This window comes from Periplaneta americana, chromosome 16 (genome assembly GCF_040183065.1).
Source record: "Periplaneta americana isolate PAMFEO1 chromosome 16, P.americana_PAMFEO1_priV1, whole genome shotgun sequence".
NCBI classification, from domain to species: domain Eukaryota; kingdom Metazoa; phylum Arthropoda; class Insecta; order Blattodea; family Blattidae; genus Periplaneta; species Periplaneta americana.
Window position 1 is genome coordinate 33,414,459 of NC_091132.1, and position 22,268 is coordinate 33,436,726.

The 22,268-nt window shown below is 37.2% G+C and overlaps 1 protein-coding gene across 1 annotated transcript in view; it reads right to left on the reverse strand.

Moving 5' to 3' along the window:
- The window catches only part of LOC138691119 (mucin-3B-like), a 46,200-nt gene extending 32,292 nt beyond the window's left edge, over positions 1-13,908 (reverse strand). The window contains exon 1 of the mRNA XM_069812851.1: positions 13,643-13,908. Within this exon, the coding sequence (XP_069668952.1) occupies positions 13,643-13,660 (18 nt within the window). The 5' untranslated portion in view covers positions 13,661-13,908. The remainder of the gene's footprint in view (positions 1-13,642) is intronic.
- Between the last annotated feature and the right edge of the window lie 8,360 nt (positions 13,909-22,268).

Here is a 22,268-nt window from a genome sequence, read left to right on the forward strand (position 1 = left end):
TAACCGGTTTCAACACGAATAGCCTTTGTTGTTCTATTTATAACAGTGCATTGGTTTATCGACAAAGAATGAATCTGTAATTTAACTTATATTAACTCTCTTCCCTCGGGTTATCGATTCAACTTCGCTATTGGAGCATTACAACGTGACAGACTCTAACAAAAAAAATTTTAAAAAAATCACACTTGGAATCAGAGCAGAATGTGGGCGATTTATATTGAAGAAAGGGACTGAAGTAAGAGCGTTTGCTTTCCTTACCATTACCTTTCCACAGTGCTTCATTAAACATATGTTCATCAGGTCTTCTGAGAATAGCTTACAAGTTTAAGAAGCTATAATGAAACCGGATATACGACGAGACCACCATGACGAGTAACCTCCAATAAAGACAAACAGGATATCATACAATATTGATGTTATCAAAGAGGTAAGACACGTGAGCAACGCTTGAAATATAATCACAAACAGACACGCCCCCTCATCAGTGGCGGATTACTTTCGTCACGTCAAGAACTGCAACAGTTTTAACTATTCTATTATCATAATCTTCTTCTTCAAGGTGAACTATTAGGCCCGTTCCTCCTCAGAGGTCATCCTGACATCGGCGACGAGGTCTTCCGATGTTCCGAGTGTCATCATCATCATCATCATCATCATCATCATCATCATCATCATCATGTATTAGGCTTTAAGGAAGAGACGGGTGAAAATTCTATTAAATATATATTTTTTAAGCTAGAGACTTGATTTTTTGTACACGTGCTTCTATTGATATCAGTATTGATGTGTTTAAGGTTCATGTTTATGGGTTCAAGGGTTCAATAGTTAAAGAATTCATTCAAGTTAAAAGAAATAATTTGCTAATTTTCAAAATTTTTTATCTCCCTCAAATTTCAAGTATTATGTCTGTGAATTTTTTTCACAATAGGCCTACATTTGATCTCTTTAGCAAGTGTCTATGTTCTCACTGTTTTTTTTTTTTTTTTAAGAATTCATTTAAGTTAAAAGAAATAATTTGCTAATTTTCAAAATTTTTCACCTCCCTCAAATTTCAAGTATTATGTCTGTGAATTTTTTCACAATAGGCCTACATTTGATCTCTTTAGCAAGCGTCTATGTTCTCACTGTTTTTTTTTTTTAAGAATTCATTTAAGTTAAAAGAAATAATTAGCTAATTTTCAAAATTTTTCATCTCTCTCAAATTTCAAGTATTATGTCTGTGAATTTTTTTCACAATATGCCTACTTTTGATCTCTGTAGCAAGTGTCTTATGTTCTCACTGTTTTTTTTTTTATTTCACTTTATAAAACAGAGGAACAAATTTAACCAATTGATATTTAATTCTTCTTTAATTTGCAGACAGCATGTACAGATTTCATTTTTTTAATTACAAAAATTATTATTCTTAAATAACTACATAACTTTGTTAAGTATACTTTAAAGAACACGCAGCAAAAATGTCAGCTTCCTAGCATAAAATTTGTGAAATTCTTAGCAATGTGAATGCAGAGACGTGTGGGGAAACAAAGTATGGAGAAATCAGTTTAAAAGTGTGAATGCATTTAAACCTTAATCCGCGCAGACTTCTTGAATATGGTTCTGAAAACTAAAAATAAAAAATTTCTTGAATGTGGGTTAATTAATGACACAGTCGCCATAGGGTTCTAAAACTTCGTAAAAGTGAAGAAATATGTCAAATAGTAATAATAATAATAATAATAATAATAATAATAATAATAATAATAATAATAATAATGTTTTATTTTCGCTGGCAGAGTTAAGACCATAAGGCCTTCTCTTCCACTCAACCAGCCATAATCAATACAATACATATTTAAATTACGAATATTTACACTACACTCCAGCAATATTCTTCAGTTAAGTTTTAACGACTAGTAGACTATGGGCTCCTTTTTCTCAAAATAAAGATATTTCCGGCTTAAGATGTTTTAATGGTAAAAATGCCTGTTTTTTCAATACCCTTTCCTTAAAACTATAAAAACCAATACACATTCAGATCTACTACAAATACAGTACTTTGCTTTAAAATATGCAGTGGTCCATACTGGGAAGCTATGTGTTCTAACATGGCCTACAAAAACTATTACAAGATGAATATAAATTATTCTAAAATTTGATTAGCCATTCAGGCATTTGTCATAAACGACATGGACTTCTGACTTATCTGTATAGTCAGAATGACATCACATTTTACACTTAGTAAGCTGAACCCATTGCTCGCCACTTTTGCCTTCCCCACCGCAACAGGAACACTCAGCGTCATCACCACTGTCACAATCCTTATCATAGTCTGTGTCGATCAATATGGGGACAGATTCTGAGTCAGTTGAGTCAGGGTTTCCATTCTTCTTGCGTGCAATTTTTTTTTTCTGTAGCTTTCTCAGCCATTATTTATTTTCTCTTCGCAGGCTTTTTTGCTGCATGTTGAGAGGTATTACACTTTGTTTCCTTCAATTGGTTCCTGTACGGAGAATCACTGATGAGGGCTAATGGGCCTTGTCTCGATAGTTGCCAGTTTCTTCTGGAACATAGGGAGCGTAGCTACTAATGTCTGTAGGAAGAACGACATTTCAAGGCGATTCCGCAGCGTTCTCAGCTGGAATTTCTCCCTCCACAACTTCATTACTTACACCAGGCATGTCAACTGATGCCCACAGGAGCAAGCGCGCGCTTTAGAGCCCAGGAGAGCCTGAGCGCTTTACAACGGAAAGGAAAGAGACAGACGAAAGAGGTGGAATATGTCGCTTGATCGAGCTATATTCGGGGATGGCCAGCACTGATTCAATAGATGAAGGGAAGAGAACTTATTAAAACTGTATCCATGTTAATTTTTAGATTTGCCTGAGAAGTATAAATGCATTATAAGAATGTAAGTTTTAATTTTAATGCTCATTTTTCACAAGTTCGTTTGTTTTATTCAAAAGAAATATTTTCTCAACTTTTCGTATAGAAAAGTGAAATTTTCAGGTATAGGCCTATTTATTTAGTAGCCTTACACAATGTTTTCGTAAATCTAATATACCGTATATACGTATTACTGAAGATAGTGTATTGAAAATTTTGAAAATATTCGCATGGAAATTGTTCGTAAGGAAATGAATTAAAATAGCAACTACAGTTACATCATAAGCAAAAGATACGTTCCCATGTGTTGTAAAAATGTCAGCTCCATAACTTCAGCAGATTTCGAGAAAATAATTTAATATTCTGATGATAGGAAGTTGCTCACAAATATCTCCTTAAAAGCAGAATGCGATAAGAGTTTTGTTATGTAATATTAGTTACACTTAAAACAGATACAGTACCTAGGTAACTTTGCTTTGTACTGTAATATTGTTTTGATTAGTTTATTGATTACTTTTGTAAGGCTAAAGATACCATCAATATAAATTCCAACTTATCATGTCATACTCAATCTCTTTCTTTGGAATATCACTTTCTTTATGAATGATGTGTTTCATCCACTTAATACAGTATAATATTATACTACTAAGGAATTTAAGTGAATAGGCTATTCCTTCTTAACTCTCTATTATATTATTAACATTTAAAACACAAGTGCAATATTAAGAAATCAGTGTTAGTACTTTTGTTTTACAGACAATATAGATAATATTAAACAGAAAGAAACCATATAAAAATAACGACATAAGATTTCACGTTCCGTTTGAAGTTTGTGCACCACTGTTTTCTTAATCCAACAGGTTGCTTATTCATATACACAACCCTTCCTCTTTCCACAGATAGCGCTTGCTGCCCGCGCACGACGTCAAGGTCAGAAAAATGCGCTTGCTTTGACATCACTGACTTACACCATGAATGGAGAATTGATGATCTCGAAAGACGTTTTTGTTCAGAGGACACAAACCAGTCTTTTTGAAACCGTTGACAGCAGTTTCACTAGAAGCAGCCCACAGATAAGCCTTCCCCATCCACTTCGTAGTGTGTTACCACACGCCCAGGATGATTTTCGGCCATGTGTCTATTTCTTGTATGTAGTAGATCTTAAATGGCCTCATGAAAGCAACACCGAGTGGCTGCATTTTGTGTGCTGAGTGCGGGGTAAGGCAGATCAACGAAACATGCTAGTCGCTTGCGATACTTAGATGATGATGGCTGTTTGTACAAGCCAATAACTATCATTAGCATAGCGCCACTCCTTATACTAGCACATATTACACCTTCTAAATTAATATCAATTTCTGTCCGACGCAGCTCCTCCAACCAAGACCTGGTTTATCGTACGCAAGTGCGGTAAACCCTACAACGACCGAGAAGACAGAACCGACACAGACTGACACCGAAGAACTTGTAGCAACAGCACTAAAATCTGCAATGCAGAAACTAGAAAGCTACATCGACCAACAGATTAACAGGCTGCGACTTGAAATTGTGATGTTCACAATTTCACTCCTCACGACAGACGCCCAACCTAAGACAAGACGAACCACTTTAGCAACTGCTAACCAGACAGCCAGGAGACTATTACGAAGACAAGTAGCTCACCACTTTGTAGGCAACAAACTACAAATTTCCCTGGCTCCACTGAAACGTGACACGACCAACCACAGACAAACAACCAACAGCGGCCCTTAATAGGGCCGCGCGACAAACGGAAGCTACAACCAATACCGAGAGCAGCTTCATCCAGTTAACTAAAATCTGCAAGGAATAACAACATCCAAGGCCACCGCAGCAGCCTGGTGTGAGCGGAGAAGGACGCCGACCCATGCAGAGTCCAACGAGTGAAGCCAAGCCGGAACCACACTTCAACTGTCGCAGTCCAGCAAAATATCGTAACCTGAAGAGGGCATATATAAGTCCCTAAAACAGGTTGCCCTTTGGGCAAACTACATTGGATTGGATTGATCAATTTCTCTAACTTCCATCCAATCATGCGTTTTATAGAATATACTAACACCTCCCGGCCAACGCCCTCTCTTCCTCCTGTATTTACTACATGCATTGAAACTACAATGGTTCGTAAACTGTATCTTATCGTTAGCACTCATCCATGTTTCAGTCACACACAAAATGTCAAATTCGTCCATAAAGTCATAAAAGTTCTTGTTACCTATTTTACTCTTCAACCCTTCAATATTCCAGCACCCAACTGTGAGGAGAGTTTGACATGGCTATTGACCATCATTCATTGACACTTGTTTTATTTTTCTCGACTCCACCACCCGTTGAGACCTCCTTCTATTCGGTAGTTCCATACCCACTGTCTTCTGTCCTCTGTCCCTCGCAGTGCGACGTGACGAACCCGCATTCTCCACGCTGCTGGCCCGGCCTCCCGGGGCTTCTCTGCTGGCATCTGCAGGCCCATCCTTCCCCGGTGGTCTGGAGCCTTTATCGGGGGACGCCATGGCCACAGTATAGAGAACATACAGTAGACACCTAAGCCATTTCGTGGGAACAAATTCTGAGTGCGCATGTCACAAAACCGGGTGTATTATCTGGAACCTCCACCAGATGGATCTCCATCTACGACAGGGCTGGCATAATTTAATATTAACTGAAAATATTCATTACTCGTCTTTTAATAATTTTAAAGACATGAGGCAAAGGAATGGCAATATAACCATAATAATAATTACTTCCGTATGCAATCATCATGAAAATATTCATTAATTGACGCTAACGTTCAAGTCACTGTTTGAGGCTTATGTTGGTAAAGTTGATCCAAGTACGACATAATACATCATGGCGTTCGTTGCGGTGAAGTGCGAACATAAACGTCAACAATGGATATAAGTATTTTGACTTCCTAGCGACATAATATTAATGATAGATAATGTACATAGAAGATTATTCGTATTACTGACCAATAAAATAAATAAATATTTTACTAATATTTTGATAGTGGTTTGATACTAGCGACATAGTTGGATTCATTGAGAACTAGACCTTACTGAGGTTGAATTTAGTACCAACAACATCAAAGGTGCCGACAAGAATTGTCCCTACTGATTCTTCTTATACTGTGCCATGGCGTGTACCTCATTCTTTTTCGCGACGAACTCCCTCACTGAAATCTTCAGAGATAACGATTCCAGTTCCTTTCAAGTATTTACTGTCCCGAAGGATGCAACACTTCATTTTGAAATGCGCCAGTCTACATACAATGGGGCTTGCCACCATTCTGCCCCCCTACTCTGTGCGCCCTCTCAATGTCACTGTCCACAAGATCGATGCCGGGGGGGGGGGGACCTACAAAGGAGGACTTGTTTCGGGTACAAAGCACGTACGGTCAGAAGACCCGTGAATTGGATTTTAGACAAAATTATGATAATATAAAATTTGTATGTATAATATTACTCAATAAATCCATCTATTGTCCAGTCTTTTGCCGTGAAAGATACGAGCTTGAGTTGTTACTGAACACTTTAAATTATACATTTACCAAACCGTTAACCAATATACTTACCAACTCCAAATCATATAAGTATTTCATGTCCTTCTTGAATAGAATATTCGTGAAACTGTAAAATGTTAAATTATTCCAGGGAAAAAAAAATCGTATTAGTTCTAATCAACTATAATGAAACTGTAAGTCTTCAATTTCGCATACTATAATATCGTACTATTGGTTTTAATTTTTATTTTAATTAGGCATTTGATTTCTAATTTTGAGCCATTTCTTGTAATACCTGATTATTGCCAATTGTTGTTACTAAATAATGTATTTCATTCGTAAATTTTAAGCCATCTCTTAGTATAGCTATTTATTGCTTCTAAAATAACATGCTTAATAGCTATTATATATATATATATATATATATATATATATATATATATATTTCTTCCTATAACCATTAGATATAAATATAGAGACATGCCTTGAGGCTTTATGAAACGACCCATTCTTTCATTAAGGTGCATTCTTGTAGGCTACATAATTCATGTGAATTGTAACCTTAACCACAATTTTGTATTATAATTTTATTATTGTTTATTGCTTATAAAATATCTATTTTGATACCAACTATAACCCTAATATACCTCAGGGTGAAATAGGGTTTATTAAATTGGATAATAAAAAAAACCATCTATCTATGTAGTCGCTTGCCATGTCAATGACATCCAGGTTCATTGTATGGGAATAATGCCCATCGAACACTAACACAACAACTTAGTGTTGAAACCACGGAGTGGATATGTTGTTGTAACCAACCAGAAAGATGACAATCTAAGACTGTGAGGTGGTGTCCCACCCATTAACTCAGGCTTCAGGTTCTTCTTTGGGAAAATTAACATTGGTGGAACAAATGTTCCTACCGCGTTAATGCACATGATCACAGTGCATAAGTTTCCCCTATCGACGGGTGTTAAAGCAGCTACTTGATTTTTTTTCTTTATAGCTTACCACTTCTTAGTGTTTGCCCTATACCAGGGCTGGGCACATTACGTGATTCTGAGAAATGAGCGCTGTGTGCTTAAAAGAGCGGTTCTTTCGAGCGCTGTGACGTATGCACACTGTACGTCATGCAGTGTCGGTGCATTGGCGACTCTGCAGTATGATGGCGAACTTTGAAGACGGAGCTTCCGCTTATACACTAAAACGGCCCACTTTTAATGTATCACGGGAGGAGGAGTTCTTTTTCGTAGAGAGCAGTGGACTAGCAAAATGTTTAATTTGTTATAAAACACTCCAACTGATTAAGAAGTTCAATATCCAGCGGCATTATTCTTTACAACATGCTACTGAATATGACAAATATGTTGGTAATGAACGGCATAAATTAATACAACTTAAGAAAATGTTTCTCAAGTACATTAACTTATATTAGAGTATTTATTTGATATTTATATTGCATAATAAGTTATCACACATTTAGTAATATATAATTTTATATTATACAAGTATTATGTTATATCATAGTATCGTATATTACAGTTTATGATATATCATATTATATAAAGTTACATATATTATATTATATTATTGTAATCCTTTATTACATATGTTTATATTATGAATCCCTACCATTATGTCTGATTATAATCCTTTATGTTTATATTGTTAATAGCCTACCATTATGTAATTGTTAAATCAGTGTGCGTATGGGTTATGTAAATAAGCCTAATGATTTGTGTGTGCATAGAGCGAAGTTTATTTCATTAAATTAATAAGAGTGTTATAAAGTCTGTACTGTACAATGGACTGATGTAATATCCTTATAAACTATTATGTAGGCCTACTGACAGACTGAATGAATATTACAACCGTGGCTCTTGTTATATTAATGCAGGGAAGGTAGCTGTAATGTGAGTCCGCCACTGCGTGAGCGTTCTGCTCCGGCTTGCCTTGCGGAGCGAGAGCAGCTCTGGCCGGCTAAACGGAGCCGCTCTCATGCCCGGCTCTGCCCTATACTATGGTAATGCCTGTTTCGTCAACGTTGTGTAGTCTCCCAGGCGAATTGTTAATTTTTACCATTTCTGGCTAGAGAATGGAAAAAAAAATTCGCCACATTCCTTGGGGCGGTCTTCACTCTAGCAGCAGAAATTCCCTGTGGAGATCTCATAGAGAAATTGTGATGTCTTTTGAAAAACCCTTCAACCACTTTTCATCGCATAATGGATGCAGTATACCGTTTCTTTCAATGGTAAGCCACGCCACTAGCTTCAGCAGTCGTTAAACCAACATAATATTAACAGCAATTGGCAACAATAATCATTTCAATATTAGACAGTACCTATGAAACTTTTTTTTATTTTTAGTAGGTTATTTTCCGACGCATTATCAACATCTCAGGTTATTTAGCGTCTGAATGAGATGAAGGTGATAATGCCGGTGAAATGAGTCCGGGGTTCAGCACCGAAAGTTACCCAGTATTTACCTCAACCAGGTAACCTGTCCCGACGCGCTAGCCGTTACTCCACAGGTGTGGACGATTCTCTCGTTCCCCCAATATTGACATCGAAATCATTACGTCAACACTCTTATTTCTCCGATCACCGGTCGACGATGAACGCAGGAGTCTGCTCCAGGAACCTATGGAGTTTTTTGTTTGCATCCTGCATATACAGCGTGTCTTAGCATATTCGACCAGTGTGGGTGAATGTGACTAGTTGTGAGGTTAGTACAATGGGCCAGGGAATAACCTAAGTGATTTGTCGTCATAACTCCAACATCCAATAATCATTCAAAAGGTGACAGGGGACGAAACAATAGGCAACAACTAATACCACTCATTGAAATGAAGTCATTTTCAATTACACAACAAATATTGACGGGATTGTTGGATTTCCAGTTCACAAGCTTTATGATATGCTCTTTCTATAAAGATGATTTGTCTCGAAGTCAACGCATCAAATATTTCATCAAGGACGTCTTCCGCATCGTCAATTTCCCATGAGTTTTACGTTTGTTGCTATTGCACAAAGATAAAGTTTGAGATAGAATATTATCTGATCAATGGCTACTATCCATCCTACAGACATAGTCTACGTTATTTCGTTGAAATTAACGTGCGAGATACATAGGTTGGATAAAAAGTTATGGCAACACTGCTATCACGTGACGATGGTGCGTTCGAGAACTGCCAGCTGTGTGGACATGAACAAGGACTGTTAGATGAGTTAGTGCAGCCAGCGGCCACAGTACTCTGTCAATCTACTGCAGTTGACTTTCATAGGGATAGTGCGAGCGCCCTAAGACCACGTTTACAAAACTAGAGCAACGTTCCTGGATCAAAATTGAAGTGACACGAGGTCGTAGTGCACAAGAATGTTTTCAGGGACTGCGTGAAGCATGTGCCAATGTAGCGTTGCCATATCGCAAAGTGGCACGATGGATTAAAGCGTTCCGGGAAGGCAGGGATGCCGTTCAGGACAACCTCCGTACAGGAAGACCCCGCGTGGAGGACAACACAGTTCAACTCCTTGCTTCCCTGTTGGATGCTGGACTGCGCGTGAGTTAGCAGCGGAAGTCGGAGTATGTCACAAAACTGTGCTCCACATTCTGCAAGATATTCTGGGTTACCGCAAAATTACAGGGCGTTGGATATCCCATGAAATTTCCGAGGTTTAACAATGGCACCGGTATACAGTCGCACAGGCCTTGTTGGACTGGTACCAAAGAGAAGATGACGACTTTCTTGGACGAATAATCGCTATGGACGAAACCTGGGCTCGCTCATACGAACCAACCAAACTTGAAACGTTAATCAAATGAATGGAAGCATCCAGGTTCTTCTCGTCCGAAGAAAGTGCGCCCTACTCAAAGTGCTGTGAAGGCGATGGTCACTGTGGCGTATGACATTGATGGGGTAATACTGCACCACGCTGTACCTCCAAGGCAGACGGCAAAAGCGGACTACTACTGCAGGTTCCTGCAGCACAACCTTCTTCCAGTCCTCAGGAGAAAACGACGATACTTAGTGGTACAGAATCCCATCATTCTTCATGATAATGCAAGGAGTCACACCGCTGCTGCTGTCAAGGACCTCTTCCGCCGCTGGCAATGGGAGATTCTGGAACATCCACCGTACTCACCCGATATGAGTCCATGCGATTACGATCTTTTCACCAAAGTGAAAGAACCACTGCGAGGGACCTGGTACAGAGACCAGAGGTGAACTTATCCGTGCTATAGGGCGGTCAATACGGAACATCAACAAAGATGGACGCGCTGATGGTGTACGACGCCTTCCAAACATTTGGCAAAAGGTGATACTGAAACTAAATGAATATTATAACAATCACAATGATTGATATTACATTGAATTTAGTTATGTCAGTATGTATACCATACGAGCACTTAACCTTATTAGCATTTCACTCCAATCTTACTGATTTAAATTATCACTGACTACATTGTTACTTCACTCTTTAGACATCATCCTGATAGTGCTGTATTTTCAAAATTGTCTCATAATAATCTCTTTCTATTATCTAATATTATTTGAAATATATTAACATTCTATGTATTTTAGCTTAATTCTGCTACACAGTTTATTTCAGTGTTTAATTAATAGTTCATAGTATTTTGTTGCTTAATTCGTATATAACTCTTGTATACATGTAACTCTCACTTAATCAAATTGTTGAATTCTTTGTAAGTTCATGCATATGTATATACACTTTTTGCTGGTTGAGTGGAAGAGAAGGGCTTACGGCCTTAACTCTGCCAGCTAAAATAAATCATTATTATTATTATTATTATTATTATTATTATTATTATTATTATTATTATTATTATTATACACAAGGGGGGCGACTATATAGAAGGTACGTAAATGTTGTACCCCTGTGAATAAAGTCATGTCAGAAATATCGAACTGTTGCCATTACTTTTTATCCAACCTAAGTACAATAAAACACTTCATTAAATTATTTTGTTCATCGGACTGAGTTATTCCACTTGTATGAGTTTCGCAGTTTATTTTGTTTACGCTCTGAATATTATATAAAGTCATGGTTATCCAGTTCAGAACATACATTAAGATAACCAGAAACAAAACTGACATCAACAATTCATCATTTCTATCATTTTTATAATCGATACTTTTCCGAGATCGGCCATCGGCCGTCCCTTTCCCACAATGGAAACAATTGCATGCTAAATTGTCCACACAAGAGACCTATAAGCATAATGACAGCATAGCTGATAAGTTTCCTGAGATAATACAGAATAACGAAATAATATATTTCTAGTGAATACAGGGGCTGACCTCAAATTGATTCCAAAACGCATGTGTTGATTCCCATTAGCTGTCACCTAATTTCTCCCATAGCGTACGTGTTGATTCCCATCAGTTAAAAACAGTGCCATAACATTCCTCTTCCCATTTTACACAGACTTAGGACTGTCTAATTGCAGTAGGTATGGTTAAAAATGTTTGGCTTTTTGTTATTCTCATAGTGTACGTGCAAAGTTGCAATTGCCAAGCATAAGTAATAAAATTATGTAGATGGGAGAAACTTGTAGCAGATTTTTTTGAAGATACTCATACTGTGTAATGGTATAGGCTAATCAAATAGCTTTTCCATTTGTTCTTTTATGTAGTTTTGTTTGTCCCGCATTTTTTTGGGAGTAGTTTTCTCCTCGCTTCTCATTCTAACGTAAGTTTCAGTTTGAATACCCTTTAATGTTTCAAACAGGTGGAACATGTTGGGATGGGAAGAGTACCGGTAGTTAGTTAGTGGGGTTTAAAAAGGGCGCGTCAGCTACTATGGCTATTTGCGCCATTATCTAAAATCCTTCACTAAACAGGAACACAATACAATAACCAGAATACTTAAAAGAACTAAAAATCGTTGTTGCAGTTAAAACGAGGTTCACAAATGCAGTTTCAACACGGTGATACATAAAAGTGAGCAGTTCTCAGACCCTAGCTAGTATTTAAAAAGAAACATTAAAATAATAAAAGAAATGCCACCAGAAATAAATTGTCTGGCGCATTTATAAAATGCTCGGATGTAAAAGGTCCGAATGTCAAGTTTGTTAAAAACATAAACTAAACAAAAGTAACCTCCGGATGTAAAGGCTCCTCCGATTGTCAAGTTTGTTAAAAACATAAACTAAACAAAAGTAACCTCCGGATGTAAAGGGTCCTGAGGATAAGTGAAATGGGTCATTAAAAAAACTAAATCACTCTGTCAAGTCCTGTATTCCATAAAAATCTCAGAACTGCATTTGTACAATTAAAATAATTTCCAAGAGCGTCACGTAGAGTTGGCTGAATTGGGAAGAGTAAAATTGAGCGTTCAGTTTAGAGTGGAATACATCACAGCAGTTAGTAGTATGTTCAGAACTACTATTAAAGTCGGCCCGAAAGTGATCGGAATCAACACGGATGTTATTGTTCGGCAAACTTATCGAAAGCGGGAATCAAGTCGTTCACTGTTCGATCGTAGGAGGACGCAAAACGGCAGCAGCGAATACAGGAAAAGAATGAATTTTCACTTCCGTTACTGATTCTTGAAACTTAAGCCACAAGAGCTAACAAGCATGAATAAAAATTATCAGTAAATTTGATACAGAGTTATCAGCAGCAAATTAATAAACATTGGAAAGTTGTTAAATTTGTATCGATATTAATATTTAAATTTAATACAACAGCCTAACGATAAATTAGGGTTTTTCTTCAGTCAAGATTCTCAGAATGTCGGAAGTAGTACATCTTTGAGATTAACTTCATTGACTTTTAAAAATTAGTACAAGTTTTTACACGTGATCTCAAATAAAACATGTCTGACAAGTAACCCATAATTCACTTGTCTAATGCGTCACACAAAATTAATTACAACCTGCAGAACGAAATGATGGTACTTGGTATTAATTATGTAAGGAATTAAATGCTTTCGATTTTATTTAAAGGAATACATTGCAATACAATTATTACTATGTATTTAAAATATCAGCTGGATAGCCAATGTTATTTAAAGTAAAGGTAAACCACGTAACACGGATATAATAAATTGCTGTGTTTACACCCTGAAGGTAGACATGTTGTCGATCCAACGGGTCAAGATTCAAAGTCAATGACTTCTAGCAGATGCAACAGGGCTACGCCTCTATCATTAACCTTCATTATTACGTAATTAAATTAATACATATTTTTAAACTGTATACTTATTTAACGAATGAAGAGCAGAATATAAATTTACTTACATGACAGTTGTTCTTCATCCTATTAATGAAGTATTTGGCCGAAAATGGATAATTATGGAGTAGCACCAGAGACACAGTATTAACGTTCGTTCAGTTAGGTGGAACAAGTGAATGTGGCTTATGATTGTGTGCCACTTTTACGCTGGCTACTCTACAAATGTAACCACCCTAACCCGTAACATTATCGCAACACTGGTCACATTCGATCTCTCATACCTGACTCCTAAATAGCTCTACCACACATTCAATATTAGCTCAAAAATGCAACCGGCACAGATATCATGTTGTCCAACAGAGAGGGAACGTTCTTTAACATGGATGAGTTCCAGAATGTAGGCCAACGCGCTTAGAGACAAGAATGTGGACTCTGGTCGTCATACAAGGAGATAAAGAACACGAACGACACTGGAACCTGCAGCGATATATAGGAAAATGAATTACAAGACAATCTCAGGTATTCTTCATCCAAATCATCCAAAACGTTGTAAGACAATGTATGAAAACGACATTTGACCTTATTACTGTGAGAAACTTGCAATGAATAAGAATGGCTTAGAATAGTAAGTGCAGGGGAGTAAATCTTGTAAACAGAAGAAGTTCAAGAAACCCAGTGACTATAATAAAATTGCAGGCAACACTGTCTATGTTCTTGCAGTTGTGCTAGAGAAATACTATTTCATTTATAACTTTCTACCTCTTAGTGGTTTCGCAAGGAGGACATAAGTAATTATGCAAGCGAGGCGTGTTAAACGAAAACGTTTTACTCACGTGCGTGCGTGTTTGTAATGACTGTTAGGCCTACTGGCCCTGAGGAATAGAATTCAATTTATAGGTATAACTGGACATAAAATTGAGATCATATTCTGGAGCCCAATAAAGATTCGGGCGGATGTTGATGAAAAGTCATCTTATGTTTCACATTAGGACGATGCCTATTAATATAGACATCCTTTTTATGTTAATATCAACGTAAAACATTAATTTCTTATATTGCAATTTTTTACATTTTTGAACTAATAGGCCATTTTTACACTTTTTTCGGAATTTTTTGGTCATTTTTAATATCATGAAGAACTTTTAGATCATTTTGAATGTATTTTACTTCCTTCTTTACTTATACGCCTGTTGAATATTTTTCTAAGCAAACAGATGTGTAATAGGCCCTACTAGTAATTATCTACTGAATAAGTGAATAACAGTGAAGTTTGAGTTTTATATTTTGGAACAAACTCTACAAGTCCATCCCTCATTTCACTGAAGGCTTCATCTCACACAACAGAAGTAATATAAAATCCTTGACAACAGCTTAGTTTAAGTGAGGGCTTTGACCGCTACTGTTCTTTTGTCGGTACGAGGATATCTTTAGAATTTATGTATGTTTGGAAGGGGTACAACTTTCCTGGACAATAGAACGTTGTGTCCCCAATATGGTACACAGTACTTTTAACACAAAGATTGCAAGAATGCACCCTGCGCCCACAATTTGTTTTGTCATTTATCTCCCCATCTGGAAGGTCTGCTAAAAAAAGTGAAGAACGGAAGGAGGCGGAGAATGAAGGCACTGACATGGATCACCCCTGAGTGAAACATATTACAAACCCTCATCAAAATATACAGTTTTCCCTTAAAACTTTCATTTTGTTGCATGTTCTTTTCCTTTATCTTAGTCAAATTCCAGGGAGTTGCTTCCTCTCTCCGACATTTGCAGGGCAGTCATTGGGGGGGGGGGGGACTAATTTTTAAGAAGTTGTGATGCAAGTACGATGAATAATATTTAAATGTCGTTTTCTTTTAATTTTTACGTCATTTTTTCATTATTTTAACGGCATTTTAATGATCATTTTAAGTAGATTTTTAGGTCATCAACATCCGCTCCCTATTCATCACGAGTTTCCAGCAGGTAGTCACTGAACTTCTTGGTTCAGTTAAAGATTTCTCTACAAGGGGAATTGGTTCGAGCTCCAGTTTTCAATGAGTAGTTCACCTAACGCTGACGAACATATTATGAAATCAATGTCGAAACGTGCCGTCCGTCATACAAGGTATATTATCTTTTTAACAATTTTAACACTTAGCTTTCTTAGTTTAAGAGAATCTTTAATTGGAAACAATAAGTATCTTTTGTGGTTTGTAAGTTCACTGTTTTTTTCTGTTACGCAGGAGGGCCGAAGGCTTGCACATCAGCCTGAGGCTTATTGTGCTCACCTGAGATATGGATAATTGAAGTCCCCAGGACCGCATTCAGTGTTTGATGTCAGCTACGCAACAATCAGTTCCGACGGAGTCTGTGATAAACGCCTACCCGCCCTCTTGTTTTTTGTAGCCTCCTCAGATCGATGCCTCTGTATGCAAATCATCTTCTTCTTCTGACTTAAGCGTGTTATTTCAACTATATCACTTACGCACAAATGACCCATTGTGCATCCCATGAACTGGGGATAAACCCAGACAATCACAACGCGACATCAGTCTTGCGAGCTACTGGATTTAATTTCCTGAAATTCCTCGGGAGACATATGTTTCCCAAGAAAACGATGTTTGATTTGACTTTATCTAGCAAAATGTGAGGGGATGACTGATCACTCAGCCTCCATTCCACATTGGATCATTACTAAGGTCCAATATGGGTTAGTTAGTGGGGTTTAAAAAAGGGCGAATCAGCTACTATGCCTATTTGCGCCCTTATCTAAAACCCTTCACAAAACAAACACAATATAATAACCAGAATACTTTAAAGAACTAAAAAACGCTGGCACGGTTAAAACGAGGTAAACAAATGCAGTTTCAACAAGGTGATGCATAAAAATCACACAAGTGAGCAGTTCACATACCTTAGCTGGTATTTAAAAAGAAACAATAAAATAATAAAACAAATGCCACCAGGAATAAATTATCTGGTGCATTTCTAAAATGCTCGGATGTTAAAGGTCAAGATTGTTAAAAACATATACTAAACAACAAATGGAACCTCCGGATGTAAAGGGTCCGGAGGATAAGTAAAATAGGTCAGTAAAAAAACCTAATTCACCCTGTCAAGTCCTGTATTCGATAAAATCTCAGAACTGCATTTGTACAATTAAAAGCGTTTCCAAGAGCGTCACGAAGAGTCGGCCGAATTCCATATTGTCGACGAACACGGTCATATTTTCTACAATGCAATAAAAAATGTTCCACCGTAAGTGGAACTTGCATATATCACACTCCGGCTGAGGCTCGCCACGTAAAGCCCAATATGTGTAGATGCTTATTTAGATGGCAATGTTAAAAAGGCCCAATATGTGTAGATGCTTATGTAGATGGCAATGTTAAGTCAAAAGTCTGGTGACCTATCTTAGAACTTTCCTTTCCAAGCCCAGGAGTTGTTTAGTTGGGTCGGACTTTGGTTCTCCAATAAGGACTTAGGTAAATCACGTTACTACATCCTCCTGCAACCTATATTGACCTGAATAACGCGTTACTGTATATCTACCTGTGATTCAATATTTGGTACCATCTATGGATTCAGCAAAACAACAATGGAATCCGCACTGAACTCTCACCTGAAACTAATGAAAGATGATAGATGAAGTTCAATTTAATGAAGCGAAATGAGTTCGAGGTCCAACACAGAAAGTCACCCAGAAATTCTACTTCAACTGACTGAGGGAGAAAACCTTGGAAAAACCCCAACCAGGCAACTTCTCCCACCAGTATTTGAACCCGGGCCCCTCGTTTCATAGTTAGTTAGTTAGTGCGTATTTGCGCCCTTATCTAAAATTGTTCACAAAACAAAACACAAACAATACAATAACCATAACGCTACAAAGAACTATAAAACGTTGTCATAGTAAAAACGAGGTACACAAATGCATTATCAACAAGGTGATTCTTAAAATTCATAAAAGTGAGCAGTTCTCAAACACTAGGTATTATTCAAAACAAACCAATAAAATAATAAAACAAAGGCCACCAGAGACAAATTGTGTATAACATTTCAAAACAATATAATTTTATAAAAGAGGCTATTCGGATGTAAAAGGTCCGAAATGTCAGGTATGTAAAATACACATATAAAACAAAAATATAACCTCCGGATATAAAAGGTCCGGAGCTTAATCAAAAAGGGTCCATAAAACTAAATCACTCTGTCAACTCCAGTATTAGATAAAAATCTCAGAACTGCTTTTGCACAATTAAAATAATTTCCAAGAGCATCACGTAGAGTCGGTCGAATTGCATATTGTCGATGGATACGATCATATTTAATGCAATGCAATAAAATATGCTCGACCGTAATTGGTACATGGCATATCTCAAACTCCGGAGATGGCCATGTGTCAGACCACAGTGGCCAATCCTCAATCGGGTGAGTAAATACTTCTTCGTGTCGTGACGCTATTGTTGATGAATCCCAAACTCGAACGGTATTCGTTATACTACGTAATTTATTTCCTTCTAGTGCAGACCGTTCTCCTTCCCATTGCCACCATATTCTATATTTCAAATAATTTTGAATGTCTTGCCATCGTTTCATGGTCAGATGTGGTAATCGTTACACCACAGCGATCTGTTGATACTTAAAACTTCAGACGTATTTTACCCAGAGTACCATGGTGCTCATATTCTGAAGATACTTAGGATTTTTAAGTATGAATTCTTGAAATAAGTGGAACAAAAAGAGTCTAATAACATTCTTTTCTTTTCCACTTTCGTGAAAGATTGTATCGTTAATATGTTAGTGGGGTTTAAAAAAGGACGCGTTAGCTATTATGGCTATTTGCGCCCTTATCTAAAATCCTTCACAAAACAGAAACAAGACTGTATCTAAAGATGAAAATTTTGTTACATTATTTTTTTTTCAGTGGAATCAAGCTTCATGCCGATAATTCTCTTCTACATGGTACAATAACGAATATGAACGAGGGGGAAACAAAAAGCAGTGAAGTGGCGTACTGTCCCAGTATTTGCCCATAATTTTACAGAGTCTGTAAAAGCTACATTTTGAAATCACGGTTGATTAATTCTTAACAGTTGGGCTTCATCTAATCCCTAATAAGGTCCGAAATCATTCCATACTCCTATTTTATTTTAATACTTGAGGAGTATAAAAAGTAAACAACTTTAACAACCGATATTTTTCGTCGGAGACCCTACATTCCCTGTGTCAAATTGCTTGCCTACAACCCCTCTATAACCAGATGAATTTCTTTCGTTCAATTCTAAAACATTCCGTATATCATACCTCATCTACATCTAAGTGGAGTCCACACCTGTGGAGTAAAGGCTGGTTCACAATAAACCGGGAACGAGAACCAGAATGAAAATTTTTTATTCACAATAAACCGAGAGCGTAAACGACTATGCATATCGATATTACGCATTCTGATGTTGTGTACAATTGACCAATGGCGTTCTCTCATGAGTACAAGGCAGCCAACATAAACACAAGTTAACCAACTTCGAAATTTATAACACATCAACTCACGTGCATCAGTCTGGTCACATATAACCCACATGTTGCATTATAGAAATTGATTCTACTGAATTTCTGGGTTGCTTAGGGACGATAGATGAAGAAGAAATTATGTTTGCAGCATATGGTTTCCTGCTGTTATTGCTCTCCACTTATATTGCTCAAGAACCAACACGAAGGTTAGTATTCCTGTTCATTTTAAATATTATTGTTATTTTCACGATGCAAATTAACACGGAAACTATTAAGCCTATCAACATTTCGTCCTAACTTGATAAGTGCAGATAAACTCCGGATATCAGTTTTAGTGATCTGAATCTATCCTTAATTTTTTAAGAATATTTTGGCGAAACTAACGCTGAGATAGTTCCGATGGTTTCGGAGGTGAAAATCGTTGAATTTTAAAGGGATTTTTATGTGGAGATGCTCCATGCTGCACAGCACAGAACAAAATAATGCATAGATTATGTCACGGCCTTCTTGCTACAAAATACACGACAAAATAGCTTTTTGATGGCAATAGAATGAATCTACTCTCTTTCCAGCTAAAGATTGAAGTAAATGTAAATAAATGCACGTGGATTAATGGTTCCTGATTGGCAAATGAACGCACATCGCCTCCAAGCTCATCCTTGTCATCTTCTTCCTCACATTAAAATAGTTCCTTCTAAAATAATAAAATGCATAATATACATGGAATGTGGGTAAATTAAACATGGTTATAAGAACACTTTCTTACGATTTAAACAATATGTTTATATTAGTAGTTTCAGATATTGCATGATAAATCATTGTAACGTATATTATGGCAACGCGCATGCGTAATAGACATTGAGTTCCTCCCAAGGCGACCTGCAGCTTCACAGAGCACATCAGAACAGCTGATAACACAATGCGAGATTCAGTGTTGCCAACCTTAAAGAAATGTTTATAGAGTTAAAGAAATTTTCCGCTCTTCAAAGAATAACATTTAATTACGAATCTAGAGAAAAAGAAAATCCACTATTCCCAGTAGAGAAATAATCAGCTCTTCCATGTCAACGAGCATATATCTAAGTATTGAAAATTCTATATCCCTGTGCCTGTCACCACAAAATTCGTCTCCCACCTGCCTCTAGCGCGTGTGCGTTTCGAGAACGATCACATGAGAGATGCATGCCTTGATCACGTGAAAGATGCCTTTGTGAATCCCCGACTTCGTCTTTCTCGCACCATCCGAGGTCGAGGTCAATGTCTCAGTCGCAACAGTTTGTTCGTGGCAGACGACAGTGATTTTTGTATTGTATTATAGTAGCCTATTGTTAAAGCAGTCAGTACACGAAGCGTGTGTTATAGTGTTGTGGTTGTGTCGGATATGGAGGGGATAAAGCCGCTATCAAGAAACGATTAATGGTATAAGAGTTCACACACTGACGTAAGTAGAATCTAATAAGTATATTAATAACATTTTAACGTTATTAAAATTATGCAAGTCTTGTTATTAACCTTCTGTGAGCATTTTACAGGTTAGTTTAATGAATGTGTTGAAATATCTGCAATATATCAGATGATGGCTGCCCTGCGTGCTCACTTGCTGAAAATAATGCGCCCTGGTGACTACTTTGGTAACTAGCTTGCGATCGCGGAGTAATACATTTCGGTTTTGTTTACGTCTACTTCAATCTTTAGATGAAAATAGTGTAGTAGGCTGTGATCAGAAACATGAACGCCAAAGTTGAAACTTGGCCAAGTCTCCGTTCCTGTTCCCGGGCTCCGGCAAGCTTTTCGTTAATTGTGAATGCTCACATTTAAATGTACACATTTTAGCAATTTTACCGTTCTCATTTTCATTTTTTTTCTCGTTCTCGGTTTATTGTGAACCAGCCTTAACGGTCAGCGCGTCTGGTCGCGAAACCAGGTGGCCAGGCTTCGAATCACGGTCGGGGCAAGTTACGTGGTTGAAGTTTTTTCCGGGGTTTTCCTTCAACCACATACGAGCAAATGCTGGGTAACTTTCGGTGTTGGACCCCGGACTCATTTCACAGGCATTATCACCTTCATTTCATTCAGACGCTAAATAACCTAGATGTTGATACAGCGTCGTAAAATAATCCAATAAAATAAAAATCTAAGTAGACACAGCATTATAAATAAAATGCATGTTTTAGCTTTATACTGTTACACGTATGAATATTAATAGCATCTCCCTTTCATTGTCAAAAATACTACCCATGGATTATTCGAAGAAAAAAAAAGAGCATGTTATCATAAACAGCTCCGCCTACTTTCGTGGATAAACGGGGTTCAATTGCATTTGAAATTATTTAAATCTTTATTTGGAAGAATTTCTTAGAAACCATAAGGTGTTTCAGTGAACTATTTATACATTGGTGTAGCTAACTATAAACAAGTAATTTTAATAACAACAGTTTCTCTTATTTACGCAGAAACTCCGTACAGGTTTCGTTTTCATGAGTATAAGTGCAAAACAAGAACAAACATATGCACTGAGACACGTACTTAGAATGTATACATATACACTGCGGAGGAATTCGTCCTCATTTTGTGATGTGGATTTAATTTCCTTTTAACTCGTTTCGATTGGCAGAATTTACGACTTGAAACCAGATTCTCGCTTCGTTTATGGATATGGAACGCCGTGCTAGGTTTTTGCTTCGTCCTTGCTGCTGCTATAGCAATACAACTCAGAGAGTTTATGGTCAAAGTTATCGCAACTACTTTGATAAAAAAAAAAACATATGTTGTGTCCGTATTAATTTTCACTAAATTTCCATGTTACATTTTTGCATTTCATTGAGAACTAAGTTACGAAAATTTAGTACTTAAAATTACAGAGATGATTTTCACCTTTGTCAGTAGTAGTTGTAGTAGTAATGGAATGAGTAGAAGTATAAGGAAACGCTGAATCCTGTTTAGTCTCGCGAAATACGATCTTATTATCACCAATTCCATCGATGCTAAATAACAAAGTAATTGATACACCGTCATTAAATAACTATGTAAAAGTAGAAGAATCAGAAGCGGCAGAAGCATAAGTGGTACAGTCCGCGTCACCGTTTTTGGCGTGTGAAATAAGTAATGAGAACGTTAAGTGCGAGAGTGTTTTACATTTGCCGCAATCAGTCTGACAACTGTGTTTGACAAATGGCTGATATGTCGTGTATAGGAAGTGGT